This window comes from Coffea eugenioides, chromosome 3, assembly GCF_003713205.1.
Source record: "Coffea eugenioides isolate CCC68of chromosome 3, Ceug_1.0, whole genome shotgun sequence".
Taxonomy (NCBI): Eukaryota; Viridiplantae; Streptophyta; class Magnoliopsida; order Gentianales; family Rubiaceae; genus Coffea; species Coffea eugenioides.
Window position 1 is genome coordinate 37,978,074 of NC_040037.1, and position 15,929 is coordinate 37,994,002.

Sequence of the window (15,929 nt, forward strand, 5' to 3'; positions counted from 1 at the left end):
CAATTATCCTACTTATTGCTTTATAGAATTCACATGGAAAAATAAATTTGTAGACTAACCTTCTTGAAATGTCCAATTAGTTATTTGAGAATCACATCTTGCAGAAAGCAAAAGATGGACAGCCTTGTTACATGACCTTTAATGTGTAGGGGTTCAATCTTTATTTTATACAAACAAAAGAATGTATACATAAGCCACTAGTGAAACTTCGAATTATACGGGGCAGAAGTCGCAATCAATCCGAAATGGAACCTTAACTTGTCAACAAAGTTGAGTAAAATCAGATAAAATAGCTTGATTTTGAATCTCCATAGAAAGAAACTAACTAATGTCTTTCAACAATAACTACCAGATACTTGATTTCTAGTTGTACAAGGTAGAATAGTCGTACTTTTCTTTTTTTTTTTTGTTTTTTTTGTTTGGGCCGGGGGGGGGGTGGTCAACTTAGCAACACTGGAAGGCCAAACTTAAGCTCTTTCCAGTGCTGGTATGGCAGCAATTTCATTGTATATATACAGCATAATAGAGACAAAAATTTAGGCCTAATGAAAACATGTAAAATGAAGTTGACGGGTTCCATTTGTGGAGTGTTTCATAAGCAGCCTTTTGGTTGAACAAAGCCTGAAGAAGTTCCAGCAACATTGGAGCATGATGCCTGAGCTGGTTGATTCATGTATCTGAGGTTGACATCTTGCAATCTTATGCCACTGCAGGGGGAGTCCTTGCTGCAACCAATTGCTATAGCTACTTGTGATGATGATGTTCCATGAATTTGCTGATAAGTCACATCACTGATCTTTACACCAGAACCATGAAAATGGAACTCCAAATATTGAGAAAGGGAAGCCAACAAAACAAGTTTGGAAGCTGCAGGTAGGACTTGAGACAGTGAAATACATTCATCTGAACTCGTTCTGTCTTGGAACACCTACCTGATTTGGACAATTATTTTTGGTTGGACAATAACTTTGGTCGATGATAATAGGGTATCTCACATTCAGCATTACTGCATTTTGGAAAAGGACCCTCTTAACAAATCCATTGCTAGGCCTTGCCCAAGTCTTTATCCTCAAACCATTTTGTGTATCTCTGAAAGTAACAGTTTTAACAGTCACATTTTGTACTTCAGGTTCTTGCATATCCCATCCTAGACTCCCAATGCTGCACCAGATTAATTTCAGAATGCACATCCGCTGGTATTCATTTTAAAAACCATAATTCTTTGATGCTAAACATAAATTAATTATTTTACCTTATTCCATGGCCAGGGCCACAAGAAACATTCTCAATCCATAAATTGGAGGCGCCGGGGCCAATTGAAATGCAATCGTCCCCTGTAGCTATGTTAGAGCCCAATATGGTAACACCTGAGGACCCTGATATATGAATGCCATCAGTATTTGGACTAGTGGCTGAGGCTGAGATCTTCATTCCTTGTAGCTTAGCATTTTGACAGCCGTAAAGCATAACATGGAACATTTGGCTGTTCAGTGACGTTAATTTGCTGATGACAATGTTATTTGAATTGTAGAATGCCAATGTCTGCAGCACATATTACCACATTAATACAAGGACCAGAAAAAAGGAATAGACAAGAAAAAATATGTCAAGAAATGAATGGTTGGAATCATGCATAATTATTCAGCCCATGTGATATATACTGTTTGTGTTTGGGAAGTAATCATAGTATTAATTTTTTATGAGTGCAGCATTAGATTTGTTTATTGTGCATACCGTTGCACCACCAGGACAGTTACTCTTGGAGGCTTTGCAGTTCCAAAGACTAATGCCTTGTCCATCTAAAGTTCCGCCAGAAATTGTCACTCCATTGACTCTTTCAAACTTGAGCCAGTTGCCAGCATAGCCAATAGTACGATAATTCGAGGGAGCTACAAGAGTACCATCTATACTTATTTTAATCGCATTATTCTTGCATGTATTTCCCCAGAATGATGCAGCCCCGAGCAAGTATCTTCCCCGCGGTACATAAATTGTTGCAGACTTTACTGAAGCACAAGCTGCTGCCCATGCACTGAGAAAGGCCTTAGTCGAATCGGTCTTTCCATCAGGTTTGGCTCCAAACTTTTGCACATTATATGTGATCGTGGAGGCTGATGATGAGAAGAAGAACAAAAAGGGCAATGCGAGTGAAAAGAGTTTTCTTGGATAAGCCATTTCCCTAGCTCTTTGCTATGAGAGAAGATATGAGAACTAGGGATGGTGCTGGTACTGATCTAGCTTTGAAAAACCCTTTTATAGACAGGCATCCAACACTGCATCTAGGTATGCAACCTCAGCCCAATCATCTTTACTTATTAGCACTTTTTTTTTTGGACGTTTCATTTGCTTTTCAACTGTAATTGTTCCACTTTTGATGAATGCTCATATGATTAATTAAGACAATGACTAAGTTGTAAAGGGGGCTTGTTCTTTATAAGTCATGCATCTTATAATCTTGACATAACATGCATTTTATGAGTACAATTCATTCTGATGCCTCGAGATGCATCAATTGTGAGGGACAAGTGCAGTTGACCTTGATTAGAAAAAAGCAAGAAAGAATGTGAAGAAGACTTTTGTGTTTAGTACTACTGCCAATAAGCAAGATCACATGCTGCCTTCACTAAATTTTGGTTCATGCTCTCAGATAAGAAATTAATGGTCAAATGAGAGAGGACACAAGAAGTACAACCGTATAGCATATTAGCATGTGCCCTAGTGTTTGATCAAAAAAAAAAAAATTAAGAACATAAGCACTTGCATTAGTTGCCTAATAAGTTCTTGCCTATAACAATCAGCTTATAAATGATTAAAGGTCTATGATTTCTGTGCCCACAGATTACCAATTCAACTACCAGATGCATAGGACTAAGTAAGATGGTAATTAGAAGGAATTTAGAAGGATAGATGGCAGATGGGCTAGAGTACCACATGAAGAACACTAGAACATTATTAATTTTCTCTTGCTTTGACCGGGGAAGTCTCAAAACTCATTAAGTATGTTTAATTTGTTCCATTTAAGTTTAAATTTTACTTTAAGACATCATTATGTTAATTTTATTAAGTTGATCATTTAAGCTTAATTTATACAAGTACGTCTAGACTTCAAGACATCATTATATAAGCTCGTTATGTTATCTTGCCGTGTCTAACAAAAATAAATGTGGACGCTGGAGGTGCAAAACATCAATAAGTTAAATCCAAAATCTTGTGTATACACTAATAGTTGTTAGCTTTAGTTTAACTGAATTAACCTTGTATGTAGCCCGCAGAACTTATTAAACTGGATTATCCAGGTAATCAAAAAACGTAGTATGAGTGTGTGCTTACTGGATTTGGAAGGAAGTTTTCTCTTAATTCCACAGTTGATATGGCTGTAGAGGAGATTGGTTTTCATCTATCTTGTTTGGATTGAGTATGGAAGGAAAAGAAAGGAAACGTTGAAATTTTGTTCGGATTGAGAAAGGAAAAGAAAGGAAGGAAAAGATCAAGTGTTGATTTACTGGAAACGATTGAGAAAAAAAAATGATTGTTTAAAAGAATTTAAATTAATTTAGTTTCATTTCCCTTTGTTTCTGTCCACTTTTGGACGGAAATCGTAACTCAACAGAATAACTAGACCTTTTCCCTCCCTATCCTTTCATTTCCCTTCTCAAAAATCAATCCAAATAACAAAAATCCAATCCTTCCAATTCCTCTCCAATCCTTTCCCTCCTACTCCCTCAATCCAAATGATGCCTAAGTGTCATTTAAGGATATTAACTGATTTCTAGTTCTTATTACCGTATTCATTAAGCTAGTGAACTTAGTATGATAGAATTTTGTATAGGTTATTAATTTAAAAAAAATTAATTATCTTTTCAATTGAAAATCAAGTTGTCATTGGCCAAATTCAAGCCTTTTCAGTATCTTATTTCCAGAATTCACTTTTATTGCACCCACAACTTATTTGTGACGTGGATCATGCTCTTAAAAGAAAGGGAAACAAATATTTGGACCAAGTATTCTGTGTTCACAGGATAAATTAGCAAGAAAGTCCAATGTTGGCCTTTCTAAACTCGTCCTATAATATCGTAGCCCAATTAATTCCAATTGGGCCAACCGTCTTTCTCAGTCATTTCGGTCCACATCCATTTTGAAGCACGATCATTATCTTGAAGAAAATATGTTGTAAGAATAGTTTATAACTTTTAAGTCACATCATTTGTAACATTCTTATTTTTTTGAGGATGGAAACGCAATTATGGAATATACAAACTGAACTTTTCCCTTGCCATGATTGGGCTAGGTGAAAACAACAATGCCCACTAGAAATGTGGTGTGTATTAGAACTTGTATCATTGGACAATCCTAATTGAATCCTAACATCAAGGTAAATTTCAAAATAATCCCTCCAAAAGAAAGATGAATTCAATTTTGTAAAATGTAATTTATGATATTTGCAAATGACCTCCTCATTGACATTTTTTTAACTACGTTTGATCACTAACTGAGGTTCATTCATCGGGCATAACTTTCTTAAAATAATTCACGTATAATTGTTAAAAAGTTTTGATAATAAAAATGCCTTCTGATATTGCAATTGAAATTAAGCATTACTACATATGAGAGACTGCTTATGTTACTACAATCATAATTCTCATATCGACAGTGAAATTAAAATTCACAATTCTTATGAAGAACGTGGTTCGTTCTTATCAAAGGAACCAACATGTATTCGCACTGCATATCTTCCAATTCTTATAGAATGGCATCATCTTTGTAAGTTGTTACATTAAGCCTAATGTACATATGTGGTTCTTATAAGTTAAAGCATCGTCATATATATCAAGGTGGTGTGCTAAATTTGTTCTAGGTTAATTGATCACTTAGTTGATTTCATCTAATCAACTAGGTCAACAATATATAGTAAAGTCAACATTGGATTCGGTAAATTGCAGATAGTATGGACTTGAGGCATCACGCATTAAATTCTCCATGTTCAATGATTCATTAGTTTCTGCATTTCTTCTGCATGCTTTGGAATATGCAGTAAGATTAGCCATGTGAAGCATCCTCTTGATCAATTAGGAGGCAATTATTGATAAAAGTGAAACTAATACCATGTGGTTTCTGATTCTTTCTGCCTAAGGAAAAGTGGTCTTCCTGTACTTTATCGTAGGAATGTGCAAGTACCGTTAGTCCTTCAAAAATCTAATCTCTAGTTAAGTATTCCCTAGGGCCTAAAAATACTAGCATCTAGAGTGCATAAATTCAGATTATCAAATGATTAAATGATTAATTAATCACCTGAAAAGATGATATGGTGTGAAAACCAAGTTGGAGCCAATCATGTAGCTCCTTGTTTATAGCTTGTGTCACATGCATGTTGACATTTTAGTCATGTTGACTTATACTTCTACTTCATTAATTAAGATTCTACTAATGACTTACTTTTCCCGCTTAATCTTTTTCTTAATATATACTTAGAGGACAAATTTGTTTAAATTCTGATCATCAAGAAAGAGGCAGAAGTAAAATAACATAATATTTGTCTTTCGGCTAAGACGTAGACTTTTTTTTTCAGTTTTTTTTTTTTCAAAAAAGGCTGAAAACTAAAACTTTTCTTCAGCAGAAAGACTGAATGGGGAGATAGAAAAGTTGGTAGCTTTGCAATTCCATTACGGCCGCAATAGTTCTTCTCCCTTATCCATAATGGCAGTTGGTTACTGACAAATTATTTCACTGTTTGGGGAAAATCAACAGTTCATATAGCATATATCAAAATACTGGTCAAAGGCTGAAATTAGTTTTTATTTTATACTTTTACAAAAAGAAAAGTAAAGGGATCGAAGGACATTAATTAAAGGGTAAGTTACTCATAATTTTCCTGTACTTTTGTATAGTATTACAAGATCCCTGTAAGGTTTCAAAATATCCGTGCCACCTTTTTGTGATTTTATGAAAAGTGAAAATTAGATGAAAAATAATCTCTGTAAAACCGTTTGTAAAAATACCAATATTAGCTTTATTTAAATAAGAGTCTAACTGCTTTGCATAGAACTACGGAGGAATTATGCGAATAGATATAGACAGAATCACAGGAAATTAAGCGAATATTTATGTAAAATTAAATGGGAATTAAGTGAATATTATAATTTTATCACATGCAGTTTTAGAGTGCATCTTGAACAATTGTCATAATAGGAGATGCTTTTCATTTATTTTCGCTTTACATAAACTTTACATAATAATATAAAATTTAAAAGATTTATACAGTATTATGTAAATGCATAGCGGTTTATGAGTAATTTACTCTTAATTATATAGCTAGTCGACTGTAACTAGGGCTTGCCCCATTCTTAGAACCAGTTTGACTCCTCTTCTACTAAGTTTTTTTTGTAACTAAAGAGAATTGTCTTTCATAAATGTTGGGCAGGGAACAAAGTCATCCATTCTTGGATGCACAAGAGAGGCAAATGGAATGCAAAGTTTGGCTTTGGCAAATTCTAAGATGAAAATGGACAAAGATGGTTCTCTCTTGCGGACAACTTCTTCCCCAAAATTAAGGTTAATCATTGCATAGTGGTCTTTTTAAAAAAAGAAAATAAAAAAAAGATCGTTGCATAGTGGTCCATGTAGATAAGCTCATGATAGGCACAGGAGCAGTTTTGAAGTTGTGCTAAGAGACGTGCGAGTTATATTCATGAATGCACGTTGCTTGTTTTAAGGGCACCATGTTTCTTGCAGTTTTGATAGCATGTGAACTAATTTGACCCCTAAGACACCCCCTATTGCATCTTACAATTCATAGATAGGTCCAGCAGCCCTTATATTCAAATAAACAGTTGTTTAATGAGATTAATAATGTATTTCCAAATAATCATCAATTAATGTTGTTTATTACGTAATATAATTTCGTGAAACAAGAAATGACGCAATCATTTCAAAGAATTTTAGTGGTTGTACCATTTGATCTTATGCAACTGCCAATGTGTAAGCAAAAGCCAATCATGAAGCAGATGAGCCTTCTGAGAAAAAGAAACATATGTTTGTGAGATTGTTAGTTAGCACACAACAGACTGAAATAAAAGGACATAGAGGTCAACCAGCAGTATCAATTAGCAAAGGTATTAGAGATCCCTTTTCAGAAATTTCTAATGCATTATTATTCAGATATTACATAGTTGTTGACGAGGTGAATGCTAGTCGGACCAGCGAGTCACGAACACATGAGCTCACCTGCCAAACGAAGAGTAGACGGGGTCTTGTCCTCCGGTCTCACTTCGATACTTAAGTTAGATACAATTTGGAAATTGAATGTGTAGATTAGATTGCGTACCTCATTTGGGAGTATTAGATGAGTATTTATAGTAGTTGTGCCTGTTGATAGAATGATGAGGTCTATTCCCTACCTGACATCATGAGGCAGTTTAGGACAGTGGTGTCAGGTGTAGGTCTGATCAGTAGGATGGTTGATAGCCAATCACTCCATCAGTCACAAGTCACACAAATAGCCGAGGTGTAAGTAGTCTTGGAAAAGGAGGTAGACGAGGTGGAACGCCTCTTTAGAGTAACTTTGTGGATCGCCTCGTCTGGGGGTGTTCGAAATGAGGTGTTTGTTGTTGACAGGAGCGAACGGGCTAGTAGAACCGGGCAGACCGAGGTCTCCACAGTTGTCAGACCTAATACTTTTTTTTTTTTCCAATTAGCAAATAGAACCCTTAATTACTTGGTTGCTTTGGAGCAGAGTTTAAGTAATTTCAGCAAGAGCACATATTTTGACTAAAAACATTCTGCTCTTTGATTCACCCTCTGGATATAACTTACCAATGGTAACATATTGCAAAAGGGAAAAGTATAATACACAATTTCCAGATTTTAAACCTAGAGATTCCCAAATTAAATCAAACAAATGACTTGGGTTTCAAGAAAAGTTCCTTCAAATTTCTTGCTCAAAATTTTTCTTTTCATATTATTTACCTAAAATACTTTGGCAACTTCCCCTACTGGACACTAAATTTGGTATGGTACATATTCCCCTTCAATCATGGCCTAATCAAGATTGTTTCTGCCTCTACTTTTTCCTTGAATCAGTGAAGCAACGTTTTTGCTGTGTAAATTGCGATCCCATTTCAGACTATTAATTGTTGACATACATACATACATACATATATCTCAAGAAAAAAAAATTAAAGCTAGAATCCATATAGTTTTCAAAGACTAAAGGTTTGAAGACAATTTAAAGATGATCAATTAAATACTAACCCCACCGAATTACAATTGTGCTCATTGATCATGGCTAATCCTTTGATGCTTTTACAAATTCTGCTATAAGAAGCTGCTTTAAAAGTTAACCAACTCAAAATCTTTTCCAAATTTGATTTGATTAACATTAAACTGTTATAATCAATGGCTAATTTTGCATGAACAAGTAGATTGGTTTTCACTGATAATTCCTTCATTACAACCTTCATCTCTCAACTACTCTTATTTTTTCCTTCTGTTTTTTTTTTTCATCTCTCAACTACTCAAAAACAAAGTTTCAAAAGGAACCTAAATTTTTTTTTTTTAAAAAAGGAAAGCTTCTTCCTAGTCAGGACATAGCCCACATTTATCCATGCTACTCTATCCTCGTGGAATTATGAATTGGAATGCTAAAGCAGAGCAATTAAAGGACTTTTACAGGGATGTTTGCTTGTCATTATCTTGACTTTTCTCTCATGATCTTCCTTTAAAATTACGAAATTTTGCAAATCAATCAATGGGATACAAACCATGTGATCGTAGAATATTTCTTCCATTTAATTATTGAGAACTAGTCTTCCATTTTGTTTTTCCAATTCTTTAAAACCCTTTTCACATTATAATAACCACGTCTCATGTGATAAGAACTTCAGCTGATAATTCTTCTGTTTCTTCTTCTTCTTGTGCTTCACGCTTGCTCATACTGTTTTTGTTGGTTAAAGTTAAACTGCCATTTCTGACATTGACTAAACACAAGAAATTAAAGCAACAAAAATATTGGCAGCATGGCGTGATTTGCTCGATCCCTACATTCACTCCAAGCCTACAAATATCGCCCATTGCTTTTCAAGTTCCTCATCCCTCAGATTATTACAGCAAAATTAATCTTAGCCTTTACAGATTCTAGTAGCCACCCCTGATAAGAAAATAAACAGCAAAATGAGATTTCTCGCTATCCCATTTCTCTTCCTTTTCTTCCTCTTGCCATCAGCTGAGAGTGTAACGTACAATGTGCAGAGTTACGGGGCGAAATCTGATGGGAGAAGTGATTCCACGAATTCTTTTCTGAGTGCATGGGCTGCAGCTTGTGCCTCAGTTGCGCCTGCAACAATCTATGTTCCACCGGGAAGATTTTTGGTTGGTGGAGCATCATTTTGGGGCCAAAATTGCAAGAATAATGCTATAACCATTCGCATTGATGGAACCCTTGTTGCTCCATCTGATTATAATGTTCTTGGACATTCCGGTAACTGGCTCAAGTTTGAAAGAGTTAATGGACTTTCGATTTACGGTGGAACCCTTGATGGCCAAGGGACTGGTCTCTGGGCTTGCAAAAACTCCGGCAAGCATTGTCCTCAGGGAGCAACGGTAGGTTGGATAGTCTCAATATTGTTTTGAAACTTTATTATTTTTTTTCCAAAACAAGAACCGACATCATTTACATTACTCTAAAGGGTACGATATATTATACAAGACTAACTTCCCTGAGGATTTAACTGCAGGTATACAATACTATAAGTGATTCCTAACTTTTACCAAGTACCAAATAGGCATGTGCTATGAACTTAAAAACCGCAATTGCACTAACAAGCATGTGCCGCGAAATGTTATTCCATATTCAGTTGAATTCGATAATATTGATTGATCATTTCCTTTATGTTGTTTCTTGTTTTTCTATGGTGCTACAGTCATTGGGATTCTACAATTCAAACAAAGTCTTGGTCAGTGGACTAAGTTCATTAAACAGTCAATTTTTCCATATCATCCTTGATGGCTGCCAAAACACTAGGCTAGAAGGAGTAAAGATTTCAGCTCCAGAAAACAGCCCAAACACTGATGGAATTCATGTCCAATCATCTTCTGGCATTACAATTACTAACTCTCACATTGGCACTGGTGATGATTGCATATCATTAGGCCCCGGATGCTCCAACATGTGGGTTGAGAATATCAGCTGTGGTCCTGGCCATGGAATAAGGTATCAAAATCGGAAAGTTATTAAGAGTCCATAGAGTTCTTTAATTGTCGTTGCTGTAATTTTGTTTTGTATGGTCACTAATACATTGACTTTGCGGTTGATTTAGTATTGGTAGCCTGGGAAGCAGTGTGCAAGAACCAGGAGTTAAAAATGTGACAGTTAAAACTGTTACATTTTCGGGCACAGAAAATGGTCTGAGGATAAAAACATGGGCAAAGCCTAGCAAAGGATTTGTTGCCGGAGTTCTGTTTCAGCATGCAGTAATGATTAATGTCCAAAACCCTATCATAATCGACCAAAATTACTGCCCCAGTGGCGGCAGGTGTCCCGGTCAGGTATGATTAAAAGAATCCCTTCTATCACTCTTTTATCTTTCTGGGAAAAAAAAGTTGATAAATTCAGAAATGGAAGCTGATAAATCTGTACATTGACTTTTGGCAGGCCTCAGGCGTGAGGATTAGTGATGTGACATACCAAGATGTACATGGAACATCAGCAACTGAAGTTGCTGTAAATTTTGACTGCAGTAAAAACAATCCATGCAGCCGCATAACTCTGGAAGATGTCAAACTTTCCTACAAGGATCAACCAGCTATGGCTTCATGTATCAATGCAGGCGGATCTTCATCTGGTTTAGTTGAGCCCAAAGCCTGTTTGTAGGAGAAAATATAGAGCTCACTTGAGAAAGTGAAGCAGTCTAGCTTTTTATAATGTACTGTAAAAGTGAAAATCTTGCTTGTGCCTGTGGCGGTATTGGCCTTATTGACCGGAGCCTGGCCTTGCGAGCAACACATTTGATATTAATACAACAACAAAATGTGTTCTAACATCTTCTTTACTCTTTAAAGAGACTATGATTTAAAAGTGTATTAGTATGGAAATTTTTTTTAAAAGCAATTTTAATTAGATTAATCTTTTCTGCACTGACAGTGTATACACTATCAACGTTGGATGAATAATAACTGTGCAAAATTTAACTTTAGCACATATGTCATGAATTAAACGGTGATAATGTATTTATTGTAGGGTATATAATATTTACTCATTTTAATTTCGACACAAACTCAAATGAGCCATACACACTAGTATTTATAAACAAGAAGTTCCAAGTCATGATGAGGCCCTTTCTAGTGTACACTTTGTATAGGTTGTGGACCAACTAATATCAAATATTCAAACGGTTTAAAAAATAGAAATAATAAAAAAAAAACTGATACTATCAAATGGTTGGATCTGGATGAACACCAATAATAAGTTAAAGTAAATCGTATCCCATCACTACCTACAAACAACAGACTACAAAAATTACTGGGAAACGTGGAGAATGGCAACGCAACATGTTAATACGTGCAAGCATGTCATCCGATAACGTGCTGGCCTCGTTTTTCTATTTGAACCACATATCGTTGACAATTCCCATCACAATCCACAAATCTCTCTTGTTTTATACAACAAACTGAATAACTGAACTTACATACTATCAAAGATTAAATAAAGAAAAAGGTTCGGAACTTTATTAGATTAAAACAAAAGGGTGTTTCTTAAGACACTCGTTAACATGTCTAATATTCACCTAACCTAACATATATATACATACTACCAATTATTATTCTCTTTTGCATTTATATAGTTTTCGTATTTAATCTTACCTATCGTTTCATATATTTGTTTATTTTTCCTAATTAATCTTATATTTTTAAAAATATAATTCGTGAAATATATCTTAAGAGGGCCCTATGGGCACCCATTAGATAGACCGAAAGAAAAGATTCAAAAGTTTATTGGTGTGGGTCTGTCTGTGGACTTCAGGTGTTCATATTTTAAAAAGTGATGTTAATTAGGGAAAGCATATAAATGTAGGATATAGTAATAATTGTCAGTGTGCGAATTTATACGGTAGATTAGGTGTATTTTGAAAAAGTGATGTTAATTAAGGAAATCATGTAAATGCGAGACATAATAATAATTGTTAGTGTTCGAATTTATATGGTAGATTAGGTGTGATTTAGGTGTAGCACCCATTAGAAAAAACTCTTATTACTTTTAGAAAAAACTCTATTAGTTTTGTATTGTCCTTCTCTTTGTTTATTTTTGTGGTCACATTAAGCAATGATTGGCTCATAAAGGCCACTATTAATTCCCAATCCAATAGCATTAATTGGGGTTAAATCAAGGCTATTAATTGCTTAAACCCCGCATCAAAGACCGACTTGGATTGGTTGGCACTTGGTGTCATGTGTAAAGAGATCAACTGCAATCAGCATCAATCTTCTCACATGCAATTTTGCGGCCGGGATTTACATTGATTCTCCTAATATATAGATACATCCTCCAAGGTATAATATGAACTCCTGACTTTGGTTTTTTTGACAAATTTGCACAACCAGTTCACCATATGCACGTCAATAAGTTCATGAACCTGCCTGGTAAGGCCAAATAAAGTCAGAGTCAATTTAGCTTAAATATTGATTTAGGGTGAGAAATATTTCAATTCTTTTAAGGTAATATTACTACTGACTAAGGCAGGCTAAAATAACTTTGTATTCTTAATTTAGGGGAATTCTACCTTCTCTTTAGGGCACTGTACTGATGAAATTAAACTCACCGTTAGATACAGAATAAGAGTAATCGATTATTAAATTATTTTATAAGTTTAATTCACTAAATGATTTGACAAGATGTAAGTAGATTAGAATCATGGATACTACCTAAAAGGGACTGTAACATCTTCCACAAATTTCATCAAGGTAAACTTGAGTAGAAGCCCTAGCAGAATAATCATTTTACACATTTCTATTACATTTCCAACTTAGTACCTGAAGCTTGAGTTTGATTAAAAAAAAAAAAAGGGCAACATATGCTACAATAGTTTTCAGCTTGATCTTGATTGGCCTACGATTCAAATCTCAGAAAAAGTACTTTTAAATAGCTGAAGAGCTGAAACAAAAGAATAGATAATCAGCAATAGCCCAAAGATCTAGAAACAAAAAAGTATACAAATATGTAACTGCTTTGTGAGATTTCTTATCCAATATGGAGACTTCTATAAATTATGGAGGAGACTTCTATAAAGTGATTAAACAGTAAGGAAGCTCCACATGTACTGCATGATGGTCTCAAATGGATCAATTGAACACGTTAAGAAGATGTATAGTAATTAGGCTCTTTCTGAAATGTGATTTTGTCAATTTCTTGACAGAACCATCATGGGGCCATTTCTGTAAAGTAGAAAGTTTATGTAAAAGCAACCAAGGAGATAATTAAGTGTATGAAAATTTTGAAGAAATTTGGCGTATGACTACTTTCTTTGCTTCTGTAATTAGGATTGTCAATTTTGAGTTACCAAATGAACCAGTACATTCACCACGTTTTAAAATGTATCTGCGTGTGCATCATTCTTGAGAACCTAACTTTGTGTACCTGACAGTATTCGTTTGGTAAATTGAGAGCCAAATGGGTATTGTCGAAACTTTTCAAAACGAAAGGAGCTAGAGTCCTTAATCAAAACTTCCTATTGACAAAGTTCTAACAAGCCCTTTAAATATGCTTTTTGAAGGGCCAATTACCTTTTAAATACAAATTTTAACTGAGTTTAATACCATTAGTTTGATTGAGAGCACGTTTGACTCCACTCCATTTCGAACTTGGTTTATTAATATTTGAGAACACTTGATGAAGTTCCGCATTGATTCGAGACATTTGCTTGTTTGCAGGGGAGCCAAGACCCATGACCGGCATATGCAATGATGCATTTCTTTAGATTAGGCTATCAATTATCTATAGCTAGGGATGGCCACGGTTCACATTTGAACCAGAATCGGAATTTGGAAATCGGAATGGGAATTATAACTGTGATTAAAGGTTCAGATTCAGATTTACCAAATACTTGGATTAGAGAACCGACAGCTTAAAACTAGTTCAAATAGTCTAAAAAAACACTTACTACCTAAATCTATTTGGCCTATTTAGAATTCAATATCAATAGTCAACACTTAACATCAACAGTTCTAATCCTAATCCAACAACCCATTGCTCTATCCCATTAGTAAGTCTAGATCCTATAACTACACTAAGACAAAGACCAATCCAATTTAATCTGTAATGAGGCATTCTCATAAAATTTTGCATCATTTTTTCTTTTTCCTTGCACATGATAATACAATAAAGTTCTTATTTTTTTTCTACATTTATTGTCATATTATCTCAGAATTAATTTTGTGACAATACAAAACTAAAAGAACCGGAACTATAACCAGAAAAAATAGAATCGTAATCGAAATAACATTGGAATTGAAATCAGATCGGAATTGGGGGTTGAAGAACTGTAACTGAAACTATCGCTATTAAAAAAAACTGGAACCATCGATTTTTAAATCGGAACCAGCGGTTCTGGATCCATGACCATATCTGTCTACAGCTTCATAAGGCTTTAGAACTTTGAAGTTCTGCAGCTAAAATTATTAGAGCTGTACACATTTCGTTTCTGGTTGAAGTTTTAGTTGCAGATAACAAATAGAATGATCAGTTTGCACCTTAATTTACCTTGTATTCTTAACTGCGAAGACAAAAACCAAATAATTCCTTTTTTCGCTTCTGAATTTTTTTTAAAAAGTAAGAAATGGTACAAAATGGTGTATATGATGGAGGTGATGGCGGCCAAAAGAGGGAAATTGGGATGTTAGACTAGTCTTGTGCGTAAAGCAATCCAGACGCCATATGCATAGCATTGTACCCAAAAAAGGGACTAAAAGGAGGAGGTGGTTTCTTCAATTTGAAGTTGGCGGTTGTTTTCTTTGTGCCCATTTTCCTTTCGGTCTATATTATCAACTAACTGATCAATAGCCTCTTTACTAAGGAACCAATTGAATATTTGTATTTTGGAGTCTTGCTTGCTAATTACTTCTTCATCCTATTGGTCGTTGTTTTCATTTGCGGATTCAAGAAAATGGGTTTCGTCTAAGCAATCATATCAAACTCCTTATATTTTGTGAAACAGTTAACTTCATCACAATTCTATATTAACATTGACTTTGTCCTTTATCTCATAATCAGTTTTCCCATTTGGCTTCTTTATAGTTAATTTTTTGGAAAAATGACCGGTTTCATCCCTCACATTTCATAAAATTATTCTTTTTGTCCCTCAATTTTAAAACGAAGCAATTTCATCCTAAACATTTAAAAACTGAAATTATTACGTCCCTGAACCCAATTTTCAATATGAATCAAACCATCTATCAACCTAATTACAAATTTTGGGGGTTTAATTGGTAGATCACTTGACTAACTCAACTTGATATTCACGTGAAATTTAATGAACTCAAAAGTAAAAAATAAAAATTTATAACATAAAAAAGAAGAATTAATCTTTCCTACATTGTCATTGTATACACTGATGGGTTTATGTAGTTGCCACATCATTTCAATTTAAATTTAAACACTAAATTTTGTATTTATGATATAAATCTAAACTCGCAAGCGTATATACTAACGGTAAATGAAAAGATTTACTCAAAAAAGAAACCCTATTATTCCCAGACAAAGAATGACCTTTGATGTTATACTTATTATTTTTTTGGTTCAATAAATGTCATGTGAATATGATGGAGTTGACGGAATGATCTATCAATTCTATCTCCGAAATTTATTACTGGGTTATTGGATGATTTGATTCAGATTGACAATTTGGTTCAGGAATGTAATAGGTTTAATTTTTAAATGTCAGGGA

At 34.6% G+C, this 15,929-nt stretch overlaps 2 protein-coding genes across 2 annotated transcripts; one reads left to right on the forward strand and one right to left on the reverse strand.

Moving 5' to 3' along the window:
* Positions 1–592: 592 nt before the first annotated feature.
* Positions 593–2,398, reverse strand: LOC113764611 (polygalacturonase-like). The gene is made up of 4 exons (XM_027308564.1): positions 1,735–2,398; positions 1,253–1,542; positions 927–1,161; positions 593–823 (listed from the first exon to the last, which is right to left on the reverse strand). Exons 1-4 carry the CDS (start codon positions 2,173–2,175, stop codon positions 593–595), a joined length of 1,197 nt encoding a protein of 398 aa, XP_027164365.1. The 5' UTR covers positions 2,176–2,398.
* A 6,767-nt stretch (positions 2,399–9,165) lies between these two features.
* Positions 9,166–10,985, forward strand: LOC113764610 (polygalacturonase-like). The gene is made up of 4 exons (XM_027308563.1): positions 9,166–9,594; positions 9,915–10,204; positions 10,311–10,539; positions 10,646–10,985. Exons 1-4 carry the CDS (start codon positions 9,166–9,168, stop codon positions 10,862–10,864), a joined length of 1,167 nt encoding a protein of 388 aa, XP_027164364.1. The 3' UTR covers positions 10,865–10,985.
* Positions 10,986–15,929: the final 4,944 nt, after the last annotated feature.